Source organism: Oncorhynchus gorbuscha, linkage group LG02, assembly GCF_021184085.1.
Source record: "Oncorhynchus gorbuscha isolate QuinsamMale2020 ecotype Even-year linkage group LG02, OgorEven_v1.0, whole genome shotgun sequence".
Taxonomy (NCBI): Eukaryota; Metazoa; Chordata; class Actinopteri; order Salmoniformes; family Salmonidae; genus Oncorhynchus; species Oncorhynchus gorbuscha.
In genome coordinates, this window is record NC_060174.1 from 102,683,637 (window position 1) to 102,698,991 (window position 15,355).

Consider the following 15,355-nt stretch of genomic DNA (forward strand, 5'->3'; position numbering starts at 1 on the left):
GTACAAACTACACGAAGCTTGAATAATACTTGTAGTTCGTTGTCTTGTGGGTTATGTAGTCTTGAAGCTACCCCCGGAAGTAGTAACATATATATCCTCGGCGCGGAATTCAATTTGATCTGATTATCGCGCTATTCTGCTCCTGTATGTCCCTTGGGCTCACTTCGGTAACTTGGCTATATCTAGGTTTTGAGTTCATAACTAGCTAAATAATTTATCCAATATCTCATTCTTTATAATGGCAACACCTCCTAAGAGAATATGTTCAAGTCCAAGTTTTGACAACAGTTTTGAGAAAAGAACTAAGAAGATATCCATTGAAGGAAACATTGGTGAGTTTGCACAGCCAGCTGGCTACACATTTTAACGTACACAATCTGAGAGCTAGCTATCGATATATTTCTAAATGTGAATGTTTAACTCCAACATGTTTGGTCTGATTTTACTCAACTCATCCTGCTGAATCAACCTCAGGTGTACATTGCATTATGTTCACTGTAAACAAGTATTGGCGCCAAAACAATATATCCTCAATCTTTGCCAGCATTTTATTAATCCGAAATACTTAACGTTATCTAGTTGTAATGGCCAATTTATCTAAATAGGCTGGCGAAAAAATAACTACACTAGTTAGGTTTCCACCCAATTAGATATTTTAATGCAAATATTCTCAACCGCAAAAAAAAAAACTGTGCATTTTCCCACGACGCTTCCATCAAAATGACTTGTTGCGCATAAAAGGCTGTGAGTGATTACCATGTGCAGTTAAATTCTCATGTACCGACTAATTAAACACAAACTAAATGTGTTTCAATATCATTTTCATATCTACTTATGGTTTGCTTACGAAAAATGTGTTTATATAGTGTGCCCACCCTAGTTTTGGTACGCGCCCGCTCTAACCCGCGGGTCCAGGTCGGGTTTAGGTTCCGGATGAACGGCAGCCAAGTATCCATGATCATGTCACCAGAATAAAACCCTCGATATTTATTGGAAAAGAATATCAAACCCACCTGTTACCTTGCACTTTTGCACTTTTTCCACCCTGTGAAGTTAATGTATTTAATCTGTAGCCTAATAAACTACATGTTTCTCGAGTAGTAGTGGTTGGACCACATGTGACTTTAATTTAACAGTGGAATTTACTACCTTGGGAGCAGAAATTTATATTTTTGTTAAGATCACTTAAGAACCTCTGGGGCAGCATAATTGTCCCCCCCCTCCCCATTTATATGTACCTTATTCAACTTAACGTTTCAATAAAGCAAATGTTTGCTGACTTGTGTATTTGACTGCTAGCTAGTTTGCTAGCTTTATATATTAATTCAACATGAGTAGAAGTTGCAAAATGCTTCGCTAACTAGCTTGCTTTGATTAGCTTAGCATGTCGTTGCTAGCTGTTATATTTGACACAGCTGGTCTCCTGAAGAATCTCAGATATTGTCACATTTGTCTGACTACTGTAACTCAACGTTTTATTTACAAGATTCTCACTTCAAAACGTCTGCCCTGTTTTAAAAGTTTTGTATCTGTTGTACTCTGCCCTTTAGCATTTTTTAAATTGATTCTGCTGCCCTAAACCAATCATTTATTCTGCCCTAAACCAATCATTGATTCTGCCCTAAACCAATCATTGATTCTGCCCTAAACCAATGTATGGCTTTGGGTTCTCATGAGCTAGCTATGCATGTCTTGATAGCAGAGTGCAAATGATTCTGGTTAACTAGCTAACTTTAAAAAAAAAAAAAATGTTTGTCTTGTTTTCCCTAATATCTTTATATTGGGATACTGCTTGAAAAGTGTTTCTATGTGTTGCAGCTGCAGGGAAGTCTACACTTGTGCACATTTTAGAAAAGTCTTCAGAAGAATGGGAGGTCATACCGGAGCCCATTGGGAAGTGGTGCAACGTTCAAAACACTGACAATGAGTATGAGGTAACTACAATGTTATGTCCAGTACATAATGTTATGTAAAATGTTATCCCATTTTAATGTTAAATTCATGTGAGTCACAATGTTGGACAATTGATCCTCCGCTTGACAATTATGTGTTCCCTGTTCCAGGAGCTCAGCACATCTCAGAAGAGTGGAGGCAACCTGCTGCAGATGCTGTATGACAAACCTAGCCGCTGGTCCTACACATTCCAGAGTTACGCCTGTCTGAGTCGTGTGCGCGCTCAGCTGCAGCCCCTTTCTGCAAAGATGCAACAGGCAGAGAAACCTGTCCAGTTCTTTGAGCGCTCTGTTTACAGTGACCGGTGTGTACCCGTCTGGTGTTTGATTGGTTTAGTTGGAAAATCAGAATAAGACCTGAGAACCTGTGGTAGTGGTGTGACTGTCTTTATTTCACTGAGTCTGACTTGTATTGTGGCTCTTTTGCCAGGTATATATTTGCCTCCAACCTATTTGAGTCTGGGGACATGAATGAGACTGAATGGGCCATTTACCAAGACTGGCACGGTTGGCTGCTCTCTCAGTTTGAGTCTCAAATCGAGCTGGATGCCATGATCTACCTTCGGGCTGACCCACAGGTGAGTAAAAGCCTTTAAATCCTCAGTTCACAAGTGTTTGAACTCCAGACAGTTTGGTGGTTAGATGACTTTCTATTTTTTTGTGTTTTTTTTTTTGTTAACACAGCCAGGTGCTTAATAATTTAATTTTCATCTTTTGAGGATTTCATTTTCAATTTTACATTATACTGAAGTGCTTACATGGTCTATATATTTCGGCCTGGTAGAGAAACGAACCCAAAAAATGAAATCTGTTTTTCAGAGATGTATGCAGAGGCTGCACTGCCGAGGACGGGAGGAGGAACAAGGAATTCCAATTGAATATCTGGAGCAGCTGCACTATAAGCACGAGTGCTGGTTGTACCACCGCAGTACTCAGTAAGTGTTCACCCATTTATTTATATATATATATATATTATACACAGCGCATTCAGAAAGAATTCAGACCACTTCTTTTTCCACATTGTGTTAGGTTACAGCCTCTTTATTCTAAAATGATTTTTAAATGTATTTTTTCAATCAATCTATACACACACACACATACATACAGAACCCCATAATGACCAAAGTTTATTATTTATTTTTTTTGAAATATTTGCAAATGTATTAAAAATACTGATCATATTTACGTAAGTATTCAGATACTTTACTCAATACTTTGTTGAAGCACCTTTGGCAGCGATTACAGCCAAGTTTTATAGGGAATGATGCTACAAAATTGCCACACCTGTTATTGGGGAGTTTCTCCCATTCTTCTCTGCAGATCCTCTCAAGCTCTGTCAGGTTGGATGGGGAGCGTCACTACACAGCTATTTTCAGGTCTCTCCAGAGATGTTAGATCGGGTTCAAGTCTGGGCTCTGGCTGGGCCCCTCAAGGACATTGAGACTTGTCCTGAAGCCACTCCTGCGTTGTCTTGGCTGTGTGATTAGGGTCATTGTCCTGTTGGAAGGTGAACCTTCAACCTAGTCTGAGAACCTGCTTCAGAGCGCTCAGGACTTCTTCAAGGATCTCTCTGTACTTTGCGCTGTTCATCCTTCCCTCAATCCTGACTCGTCTCCCAGTCCCTGCAACTGAAAAACATCCCCACAGCATGATGCTGCCACCACCATGCTTCACCGTAGGGATGGTGACAGGTTTCCTCCAGACGTGACGCTTTGCATTCAGGCCAAAGAGTTGAATCTTGGTTTCATCAGACCAGAGAATCTTGTTTCCTTTTACTGAGGAGTGGCTTCCGTCTGGCCACTCTACCATAAAGGCCTGATAGGTGGAGTGCTGCAGAGATGGTTGTCCTTCTGGAAGGTTCTCCCATCTTCACAGAGGACTTTGGGAGCTTTGTCATATTGACCATTGCGTTCTTGGTCACCTCCCTGATCAAGGCCCTTCTCCCCTGGTTGCTCAGTTTGGCTGGGTGGCCAGCTCTAGGCAGAGTCTTGGTGGTCCCAAACTTCATAATTAATCTGCCAAAAAATGGAGTGTTTTTAGATTGAGGCAAAAAAATATATATATACAATTTTAGAAAAATGCTGTAACAAAATGTGGGGAAGGGGTCTGAATATTTTTTGTAATGATATAGATTTCACATGCCTTGGTCACAGATATGTATCTGTTTGGCCACAGATGCCTTGAAAAAAAGGTAGGTGTGTAGATCAGAAAACCAGTCAGGATCTGGTGTGACCACCATTTGCTTCATGCAGTGCGACACATCTCCTTTGCTTCGAGTTGATCAGGCTGTTTATTGTGGGATGTACGTACATACCCCAACCAGAAGCCATGGATTACAGGCTACATTCGCACTGAGCTAAAGGGTAGAGCTGCCGCTTTCAAGGTGTGGGACTCTAACCTGGAAGCTTATAAGAAATCCTGCTATGCCCTCCGAACGATCAAAGCGCCAATACAAGGCTAAGATTGAATCGTACTACACCGGCTCCGACCCTCAACTTTGATTTGATGTTGTCCCACTCCTCTTCAATGACTGTGCGACGTTGCTGGATATTGGCAGGAACTGGAACACGCTGTCATACACGCCGGTCCAGAGCATCGTAAACACGGTCAATGGGTGACATGTCTGGTGAGTATGCAGGCCATGGAAGAACTGGGACATTTTCAGCTTCTGTGAATTGTGTCCAGATCTTTGCGACATCGGGCCGTGCATTATCATGCAGAAACATAACGTGATGTCGTCGGATGAATGGCACCACAGTGGGCCTTGAGGATCTCCTCACGGTGCCTCTGTGCATTCACATTGCCATTAATAAAATGCAATTGTGTTCGTTGTCCGTCGTTTATGCCTGCCCCATACCGTAACCCCACCGCCACCATTGGGCACTCTGTTCACAACGTTGAAATCAGCATACTGCTCTCCCACGTGACGCCATACACGTGGTCTGCGGATGTGAGGCCGGTTGGACATGCTGCCGAATTCTCTAAAACTAGTTGATGCTAAGGAAATTAACATTCAGTGCTTTGCTGGACATTCCTGCAGTCAGCATGCCATTTGCACCCTCCCTCAACTTCATACGGGGCGACAGCGTAGCCTAGTGGTTAGAGCGTTGGACTATTAACCGGAAGGTTGTGAGTTCAAACCCCCAAGCTGACAAAGTACAAATCTGTCGTTCTGCCCCTGAACAGGCAGTTAACCCACTGTTCCCAGGCCGTCATTGAAAATAAGAATATGTTCTTAACTGACTTGCCTGGTTAAATAAAGGTAAAATTAAAAAAATTAAAATTTAAATACATCCGTGGCATTGTGTTGTGACACAACTACACATTTTTAGTGGCCTTTTATTGCCCCCAGCACAAGGTGGACCTGTGTAATCATCATGCTCTTTAATCAGCTTCTTGATATGCCACACCTGTCAGGTGGATGGATCATCTTGGGAAAGGAGAAATGCTCAATAACAGGGATGTGAACTAATTTGAGATCATTAAGCTTTTTGTGCTTATGGAACATTTCTAGGATCTTATTTCAGCTCATGAAACATTGGACTAAAACTTTACATGTTGTGTTTTAGCCAATATGCCACTTGTTGTTTTTCTGGGCTGGTAATTAAGTGTTAGACTATCATGGCGTCTTTCGTCCCATTTTGACAGCATAGATCGAGTGGTTTATTTTGTCAAAGGGTGGTTTATTCGAGTGGTTTATTTTGTCAAAGGGTGGTTTATTCGAGTGGTTTATTTTGTCAAAGGGTGGTTTATTCGAGTGGTTTATTTTGTCAAAGGGTGGTTTATTCGTGGTTTATTTTGTCAAAGGGTGGTTTATTCGAGTGGTTTATTTTGTCAAAGGGTGGTTTATTCGAGTGGTTTATTTTGTCAAAGGGTGGTTTATTCGAGTGGTTTATTTTGTCAAAGGGTGGTTTATTCGAGTGGTTTATTTTGTCAAAGGGTGGTTTATTCGAGTGGTTTATTTTGTCAAATTCATTTACTAGGAATTTGGGAATGTTATCTGTGTGATATTGTTTCCTACTTCTAGACTTGATTTTGAGTACCTGAAAGATATCCCTATCCTGGTCCTGGATGTTAATGACGACTTCAAGAATGATCGAATTAAGCAGGAAGCTGTGCTGGACAAGGTTAGTGTTGGTTTGCACTTGTGTCATCAAGAGATTGTTTAGTTCACCTCAAATCAGAATTTGTTATGGCTTACATGGTTGTTTTTTTTTCATCCCCGGTTTCCACACAGGTCAGAGAATTCCTCAGCATGCTGTGAGCTAGAAAGGATACCAATGTTAGACTGCACCAGCTCACTGGTCTTGTGCTACAGACTGCATAATTCCTGACAGTTCATTTCAACTTCCATGCCTCCAAGATTACACTGGTCCTCCATGCCTTAGATAATACTGGCAGAGAAGATTTGGTAATTTTCTAACTTTATGCAATTCTCATTTTCCCATTGGGTGGAGAAAAATGTGTTTTGTTTTTAATGACCTTTGAGTGACTTACAAAATCAGTTGGGGGGGGGGGTCCCCTTGTTAGTAATTTAACCATGATTAGATAGCTGGCTGGTGGTAAATTAGTCTAATCTTAAAACTGTTAGCTGACATTGGCTTATTGACTGATTCAGTTACTGACAATACAGTAAGACAAACTGCTGCACAACACAATTTAGAATTTGCTCTGGTATATGCTATTCTAACTCTCAACAGTAAATTGAAACTCCGACTGAGTTACTAAAAATAACATTTGATCCGCCGGCATATTAAAGGGGCCGCCTGTTTCCCCATCCCTGGTCTGGAGGCTGAAGATAAGTTGAACAGGTGTATTAGTGCTGCGGTAGAACAAAGCTTGCATACAACAGTAGGACTAGGTGGTTGGACACCTGCCTTACCAACTACACCAGCTCACTGGTCTTCTTGTGTCATTCAGACTAGAGATTAACAGGCATTTGGAAAATAAAATGTATTTGCCTGCTCACAACAGTCGGTATACTTGAAAATGTTTGATTTTAGGGTTGCCAGATTTAGGTGGAACTTTATCAATTTTAAATGTAATGTGTGAAAGGTGCTGTGTGCTTTATTTTTTAAAATGTTTTAATGTCAGTTAATTTACTTTATTTCTTTTGTATTTATATTGTGACTACATAAAAGCACAGATTAAGCCTAGTCCTTGAGATGGAGATTCTCAATTGAGAATACTTTTTTTAAAGTCCAGAACTAGGCTCAATCTGTATTTGGGAAACTGGAACCGGGAGTTTCTGCAGGATGTTACACTGACTGAATTCTTGATTCAGAAAGTTTTGGGACCACCACCATTGTTCATTAGGTGTAAGGTCCTCTTATGGCTGTTTTTAGTCTGATTGAATCACCGAAGTTTCACTTCACAAGTGTTGTACGTGTTACAATTTTAGATTAAATGGCTCTTTCTTACCCGGCCACATGATGTGTAGTATATCTGTGGCAGGTGGCTGTCAAAAGGGTTTTTTGTTTTGTGTAATATGCTTTGATGAAATATACCACGTACAATTTGTTGTTTGATGGGAGTTACATTATTTGTTTCTGAAATAAATGGTCAAGAATGGTGAATGTTATATTCATTGGTGTATATATAGTGACCATTGTCGTCATTAAATGTGTGTGTGTATATATGTATATATATAAATATAGTGCCTTGCGAAAGTATTCGGCCCCCTTGAACTTTGCGACCTTTTGCCACATTTCAGGCTTCAAACAAAGATAAAACTATTTTTTTGTGAAGAATAAACAAGTGGGAAACAATGATGAAGTGGAACGACATTTATTGGATATTTCAAACTTTTTAACAAATCAACTGAAATTGGGCGTGCAAAATTATTCAGCCCCCTTAAGTTAATACTTTGTAGCGCCACCTTTTGCTGCGATTACAGCTGTAAGTCGCTTGGGGTATGTCTCTATCAGTTTTTCCCATTCCTCCTTGCAAAACAGCTCGAGCTCAGTGAGGTTGGATGGAGAGCATTTGTGAACAGCAGTTTTCAGTTCTTTCCACAGATTCTCGATTGGATTCAGGTCTGGACTTTGACTTGGCCATTCTAACACCTGGATATGTTTATTTTTGAACCATTCCATTGTAGATTTTGCTTTATGTTTTGGATCATTGTCTTGTTGGAAGACAATCTCCGTCCCAGTCTCAGGTCTTTTGCAGACTCCATCAGGTTTTCTTCCAGAATGGTCCTGTATTTGGCTCCATCCATCTTCCCATCAATTTTCACCATCTTCCCTGTCCCTGCTGAAGAAAAGCAGGCCCAAACCATGATGCTGCCACCATGGTGTGTTCAGGGTGATGAGCTGTGTTGCTTTTACGTCAAACATAACGTTTTGCATTGTTGCCAAAAAGTTCAATTTTGGTTTCATCTGACCAGAGCACCTTCTTCCACATGTTTGGTGTGTCTCCCAGGTGGCTTTAAGAAATGGCTTTCTTCTTGCCACTCTTCCATAAAGGCCAGATTTGTGCAATATACGACTGATTGTTGTCCCATGGACAGAGTCTCCCACCTCAGCTGTAGATCTCTGTAGTTCATCCAGAGTGATCATGGGCCTCTTGGCTGCATCTCTGATCAGTCTTCTCCTTGTATGAGCTGAAAGTTTAGAGGGACGGCCAGGTCTTGGTAGATTTGCAGTGGTCTGATACTCCTTCCATTTCAATATTATCGCTTGCACAGTGCTCCTTGGGATGTTTAAAGCTTGGGAAATCTTTTTGTATCCAAATCCGGCTTTAAACTTCTTCACAACAGTATCTCGGACCTGCCTGGTGTGTTCCTTGTTCTTCATGATGCTCTCTGCGCTTTTAACGGACCTCTGAGACTATCACAGTGCAGGTGCATTTATACGGAGACTTGATTACACACAGGTGGATTGTATTTATCATCATTAGTCATTTAGGTCAACATTGGATCATTCAGAGATCCTCACTGAACTTCTGGAGAGAGTTTGCTGCACTGAAAGTAAAGGGGCTGAATAATTTTGCACGCCCAATTTTTCAGTTTTTGATTTGTTAAAAAAGTTTGAAATATCCAATAAATGTCGTTCCACTTCATGTTTGTGTCCCACTTGTTGTTGATTCTTCACAAAAAAATACAGTTTTATATCTTTATGTTTGAAGCCTGAAATGTGGCGAAATGTCGCAAAGTTCAAGGGGGCCGAATACTTTCGCAAGGCACTGTATGACTGGTCATTTAGCCTCAGGTATGATTTTGAAAAAACTGTTTGTTGTAGAAACCATGGGACTGACTGGTGTTTTGCTTTCAGTTGGCTTGACTGAGGATATTCAATACTATAGTGGCCATCTAACACCGATAATGCTGTGCATGCTAAATCACTATTGGCTTCATTTACGGGGCAATCTGCAGTTGAACCAACAGTGGATTCTTCGCACCTCTGTCACAAGTGTAACCACTCTAAAATTTGTAGACAGTGCTATGGATGCATGGACTGACCACCAAAGAGAGCGAAATTATAGTTTTGAGGCTGTAAGGTGTTTGTTTATTTAATATGATTACAGACATTGGAGTTTAAAAAGTTTATATTTTGGCTTCTGATGTGGTACAGTACGCTAAACTCGGCATTTCTAAGTTATATTCTTCAAGTATCAGTGAGTATATAATTTATGTCCAAGAGGGGAGGGAAGACTGCTTATATCCAAGATGGCGTAGCAGTCGGTGTCCTGTCCCGTGTAAATGTAATTTATTTGTATATTTTTAATCTCACTTTCCATCTACGGCCTGAATATCCTTTCCTGCAACCCGCCTCACCCAATGTGGTACGGATCTGCTATTTTTATACTTTAGAACAGGAACCCCCCCCCCCCCCATCAGAAGCTAGCCAGTAGTCAGTTAGCCACTGATAGCGGTCTTCACTGTTATCTTGGATGCCTGCCAGCCTCAGTTCGGTTAATACCTGCCAGTCTGCACAGCGCGATATCAACCCACAGCATATAGGACTGCTTTTTGTCTATCATATCTCCGGATTCCTAACGCAAGCTCTGAACCTTTACACCGGATCATCGCAGCTAGCTAGCTGCAATCCGAGTGGCTACTCTTGGATAATGTCTCTGTCCCAAAGCAAGCACCAGTTAGCCTTGAGCTGGCCTTGAAATAGGCTCATCTCCCAGCTAGCCGAAGAGGTCCACCAGCCAATTCTTGGGCTTTGCCAATTTGCCTGGACCCTTTGCTGCCGACATGGAGCCCCGCCGATCCATCACGACTGGTCTGCTGACGTAATTCGTCAGAGGTGGTTTCAACAGGCTTTTCCGTTGCGACGTCGCCAAAGGCCCATCTGCTAGCCCCAGCCCACTAGCTGTCTGAATCTCTCTGGTCTTTAGCTTACCTAACGTAGTATCGACTACCGAATCGGCTCCCTGACTCACCTATTGCTACTCATTGGACCCTATGATCACTCGGCTACACATGCCTCTCCCTAATGTCAATATGACTTGTCTATTGCTGTTTTGAATAGTGATTATTGTCTTATTTCACTGTAGAGTCCCCAGCCCAATATGCCTTAGCCCATTTGTCCCACCCTCCACACATGTGGTGACCTCACCTGGCTTAACTGGTGCCTCTAGAAACAAAACCTCACTCAATGCCTAGGTTTACCTCTACTGTACTCACATACTACCATACCCTTGTCTGTACACTATGCCTTGAATCTATTCTTCCACACCCAGAAATCTGCTCCTTTTACTTGTTTTTTGGAACACACTAGACGACCAGTTCTTATAACCTTTAGCCATACCCTTATCCTACTTCTCTGTTCCTCTGGTGATGTAGAGGTTAATCCAGGCCCTGCAGCCCCCAGCACCACTCCCATTCTCCAGGCGCTCTCATTTGTTGACTTCTGTAACCGTAAAAGCATTGGTTTCATGCATGTTAACATCAGAAGCCTCCTCCCTAAGTTTGTTTTATTCACTGCGCCAACCCTGATGTCCTAGTCATATCTGAATCCTGGGTTAGGAAGGCCACCAAAAATCCTGACATTTCCACCCCCAACTACAACATTTTCTGATAAGATAGAACTGCCAAAGGGGGTGGAGTTGCAATCTACAGTTCTGTCATGCTATCCAGGTCTGTGCCCAAACGATTCGGGCTTCTACTTTTAAAAATCAACCTTTCCAGAAACAAGTCTCTCCATTGCTGCTTGTTATAGACCCCCTCAGCCCCCAGCTGAGGGGGTCTATGAATTGATTGCCCCCCCATCTATCTTCAGAGTTCGTACTGTTAGGTGACCTAAACTGGGACATGTTCAACACCCTGGCCATCCTACAATCTAAGCTAGATGCCCTCAATCTCACACAAATTATCAATGAACCTACCAGGAACAACCCCAAATCCATAAACACGGGCACCCTTATAGATAGATATCATCCTGACCAACCTGCCCTCCAAATACACCTCTGCTCACTTCAACCAGGATGACCGCAATCACTGCCTGCTTATATTTGTCCTATTTCACACATGTACAAGTGTGTATTAATACTCCTAAACTGGGACATGCTTAACACCCCAGCCATTTTACAATCCACGCTTGATGCCCTCAATCTCACACAAATTATCAATGAACCAACCAGGTACAACTCCAAATCTGTAAACACAGGGACCCTCATAGATGTTATCCTAACTAACTCCAGAGCTCTAACCACTAGGCTACCCTGCCACCCCTAAATACACCTCTGCAGTTTTCAATCAAGATCTCAGCGATCAATTCCTCATTGCCTCGTCCGTAATGGGTCTGCGGTCAAATGACCACCCCTCATAACTGTCAAACGCTCCCTAAAACACTTCAGCGAGCAGGCCTATGCCAACCTCATCAGTGGCTTTTGGAAAGGGTTTTAATGGTCTAATAAAAGTGGCATGGTTCTGAGAGATTGAGTTGAAATACAGGTGACATTTGTATATTTATGGACAGAGACTGACATGAAAATGGAAAGAAGTGGCCTCTTTACTATTGCATTGTTTATGTACCCCTGAAAAATCTTGGCAAAGATTTAGCCCGAATCCTAAGTTGCTAAATATGTTGTTGGACTTATAAATTAATGATATATACCCCATTGATATTTAAAAAATATTATTTAAAAATTCCTGATTAGCTTAGTTCAGATGTCATACCCCATCATAACCCAACATATAAGCTTGTTTTACTCCCAATGTTTAAACAATTTAAAAACACTATGGACTCAACATGGTATAAACTATTTTGATTTCATGGATGGTCGGTCTTTACATCCATACCTGTCTATGAGTGTGAAAGTGGTTACATTTATCCAGGCCCACCCCTTAATTAGATTTACGTGTATTTTGGTTCTATGTTGTGAAACTGTTACGATATTACTGCACTGTCGGAGCTAGAAACACAAGCTTTTCTCGCTACACCCGCAATATCTGCTAAACACGCGTATGTGATAATTGCAATTCGATTTGATCCCTCAGCTTTGTACCAAAACGGAAGCGGGGTGTCGTATTGTATCAATTAAGGATTTCTAAATTTGATAAAGCGGCAATACATTATTACTATTTGCAAGGGTAGGCGTATCACGGAGGTGCCACTTTTTGTGACAGACGTGCAAGTGTCCAATCATCTTCCAAATATTTCGTTTCAATTTGTTCTCGTAAACCGACCTTGACGTCGCGTGCTTTCCACTGATAAGCATCTATTCTAGCCAACTGCAGCATAAATATGTTGGTATTGTATTTTCCTAACCAATTATGCGCATGGATTCTGAATAGAGGCGGGCTAAGAGCGAACTATAGCGAAGCACGTTAGGTTGTTAGAAAGTTAATGGCTTGAAGGAAAGAGACGCTCTTCTCGCTTCAGGATTTTACTGAAGTATAAACATAATTACTAACAACCTCAAAGAAAGTTTAAGACAGTATTGCGGCTATTAGAATACAAAATACTAAGGAAAGTATGCAGGATGCAGTAGCCGGGACGGCAATGCTGACGGACGGCTTCGAGGACGAGATTGACTCTGTGACTCCGCGCTCCCCTGCCGTAGGAATGGGGGTTGGAGCCACACCAGGAGCCGGACTCGGGGGTTTAGGGATTGGTGTTGGTGGAAAGAAAGTCCGCTTGTTTGGCGAGGCTGGTGGGCCTGCAGCTGACCGGCTTGATTTCCAGCTCGCAGCGGCCGCAGTGCTTTCCTCCGGCCCTGGATCTGCCAGCGACGATGATGAGGTGTCTGAGGTGAGCAACTCATAACTAACCCAGGGAAACTGGACAAGATTCACGGCAGTTAACGTTGCCTTAAAATCCCGTCTCTTTCGACGATATCATTGAACCCTCATTTACTTTCTTATATCAACTAAAATATCAGTCAGATGTCTTGCATTTTTTTGGGGGGGGGGCGGATAGTTTTGCAGAGTCTTGTGGCTAACAAGCTAGTAACATGTTCTGCTATTTGTCATATTATGAGCAGTATTTATTTGTTGTTGGCGGAGGGCTTAGATTTAGGCCCGACGTAGTGGAAACCCACGGCGCCATCAACTGCTAAAGTTAGCTTGCTTGTGAAATTTAGCTAGGTAGTTTAATGTTAACCACACGTTTTTGTTAGCCTGTTTTCATAGGACAAACTGGTCAGGTGTCTTGAACAGGTAACAAGGTGACGACGCATGTTAATGGTGTCAGATATGGTAACTGGCATTCAATCATGTATTAACTTATTAATTGTCACCCCAGTTGTCTTATTTGGCACTAACGTTGCTTAACTAGCCAGCTGGCGAGCTAGACACACTCGCCCTCAACTTTGAATAGCAAGCTAATTGGTTACAAGTCCTCTTTAACTTGACATGCAGTTTATGAATTTCTTTATTACTTCGCCAGGGTTGATGGCACACTTTCCAAACATAACACGGCCTGATATGTGAGGTTTGTTGAGAAGCATGATGCCGAGCTGTCAGTCAAGATGTTTACTGGAGTGGTGATGTAATATAATTCAGCAAGGGTTTAGAAATGCCCCAGTGATCAAATCAAACGTGATATAATAATAATAATAATATGCCATTTAGCAGACGCTTTTATCCAAAGCGACTTACAGTCATGTGTGCATACATTCTACGTATGGGTGGTCCCGGGGATCAAACCCACTACCCTGGCGTTACAAGCGCCATGCTCTACCAACTGAGCTACAGAAGGACGACATGGGAATAAATAGCCAGAGTATTAGATTTTGTTTACACTTATTTCCCCCTTCTTAACTGTACACTTTGTACATGTCTGCTCTCAGACACTGAAGCCTGACCGGTTTGAAGAGAGTGTTGGAATAGGATGATGTGCCTCTACCACCTGGTTCCTCTGTGTTCTCACACTCGCCTTCATTTACATTTACATTTAAGTCATTTAGCAGACGCTCTTATCCAGAGCGACTTAAAAATTGGTGCATTCACCTTATGACATCCAGTGGAACAGTCACTTTACAATAGTGCATCTAAAACTTAAGGGGGGTGAGAGGGATTACTTATCCTATCCTAGGTATTCCTTAAAGAGGTGGGGTTTCAGGTGTCTCCGGAAGGTGGTGATTGACTCCGCTGTCCTGGCGTCGTGAGGGAGTTTGTTCCACCATTGGGGGGCCAGGGCAGCGAACAGTTTTGACTGGGCTGAGCGTTCAAATATATATTTTTACACAATTGTTTTTTTCCTCTGTTTGGTATTTAAGTTAGTCGACTTTTGGTCACAAATGTTTGAGAAATACATTTTGAAATCGGCTGTTAATTAAAGGGATCCTAACTATTTTAATTGACTTCACCTATGAAAATAGGTGATGTCAGAACAGTGTAGAGGCACGCACATCATCGCAACACATTTCTGTCTGCAGGACAAGGGTGTCTGTTGCCTTGCATAGCTCACTTCCTCCCCTTGGGTTGTTGGTATTTTGGTTTGAATTTAGGGGTGTAATAGAGGGGGAGGGGTCAGCGGGGTATAGTTACTAGCACTGCCCCAGGTAGACTCACCATCAGTCTGCATTCTTAGATCAGGCAGCCATTTAAAGGCCCTGGCTACCACACAAGCTGTTTTATTAGGGCTGTGACAATGCAATACTTTTTTCCAGGGCAAAAATGAATACATGAAGCAGCCCAAACTCTTAGGTCCTTTAAACACCTGCTGCATGTGAAATATTGGTTGCTATAGCTTGGAAAATAAATGTGAATCTGGATGACAAAATAATGCTTGTTTTCAACATTAGGACTGTTTTCATAAAGAAGTTAAATCTGTATTTTGTTTTAATTGCTACGATACTAACGAATATCGCGATACTGGTATCTTCCTGCTCCTAATATTTATTTTTATTCCAAAGAATGCATTCATACAGTACAGATGCTTATAGGGTTCCACACAACTCAGAATGTATGTGTGCTATGCTTTTGAGATGTGATGTTCATTCCAGAA

General features: G+C 41.8%; 2 protein-coding genes across 7 annotated transcripts in view; both read left to right on the plus strand.

Annotated features, from left to right (window-relative positions):
* Window positions 1-58: 58 nt before the first annotated feature.
* Window positions 59-7,677, plus strand: zgc:110540 (deoxynucleoside kinase). Its single transcript, XM_046329617.1, has 7 exons — window positions 59-332; window positions 1,819-1,934; window positions 2,064-2,257; window positions 2,383-2,530; window positions 2,772-2,887; window positions 5,980-6,079; window positions 6,190-7,677. Exons 1-7 carry the CDS (start codon window positions 239-241, stop codon window positions 6,214-6,216), a joined length of 795 nt encoding a protein of 264 aa, XP_046185573.1. The 5' UTR covers window positions 59-238; the 3' UTR covers window positions 6,217-7,677.
* Window positions 7,678-12,703: 5,026 nt separating this feature from the next.
* LOC124014524 (ankyrin repeat and KH domain-containing protein 1-like) overlaps window positions 12,704-15,355 on the plus strand; it is a 47,670-nt gene continuing 45,018 nt past the window's right edge. For 4 of the 6 annotated variants that reach the window (XM_046329629.1, XM_046329655.1, XM_046329637.1 and 1 more), the window contains exon 1: window positions 12,704-13,156. In XM_046329629.1, the coding sequence (XP_046185585.1) occupies window positions 12,881-13,156 (276 nt within the window). In that variant the 5' untranslated portion in view covers window positions 12,704-12,880. The remainder of the gene's footprint in view (window positions 13,157-15,355) is intronic. The other 2 variants (XM_046329664.1, XM_046329673.1) reach the window with 1 other exon arrangement.

Coding starts and splice junctions, on each gene's coding strand:
- zgc:110540 (XM_046329617.1), top strand. CDS start 239: ATGGCAACACCTCCTAAGAGAATATGTTCAAGTCCAAGTTTTGACAAC. Junction 1,935..2,063: donor ACACTGACAATGAGTATGAG/GTAACTACAATG, acceptor TCCCTGTTCCAG/GAGCTCAGCACATCTCAGAA. Junction 2,258..2,382: donor CGCTCTGTTTACAGTGACCG/GTGTGTACCCGT, acceptor CTCTTTTGCCAG/GTATATATTTGCCTCCAACC.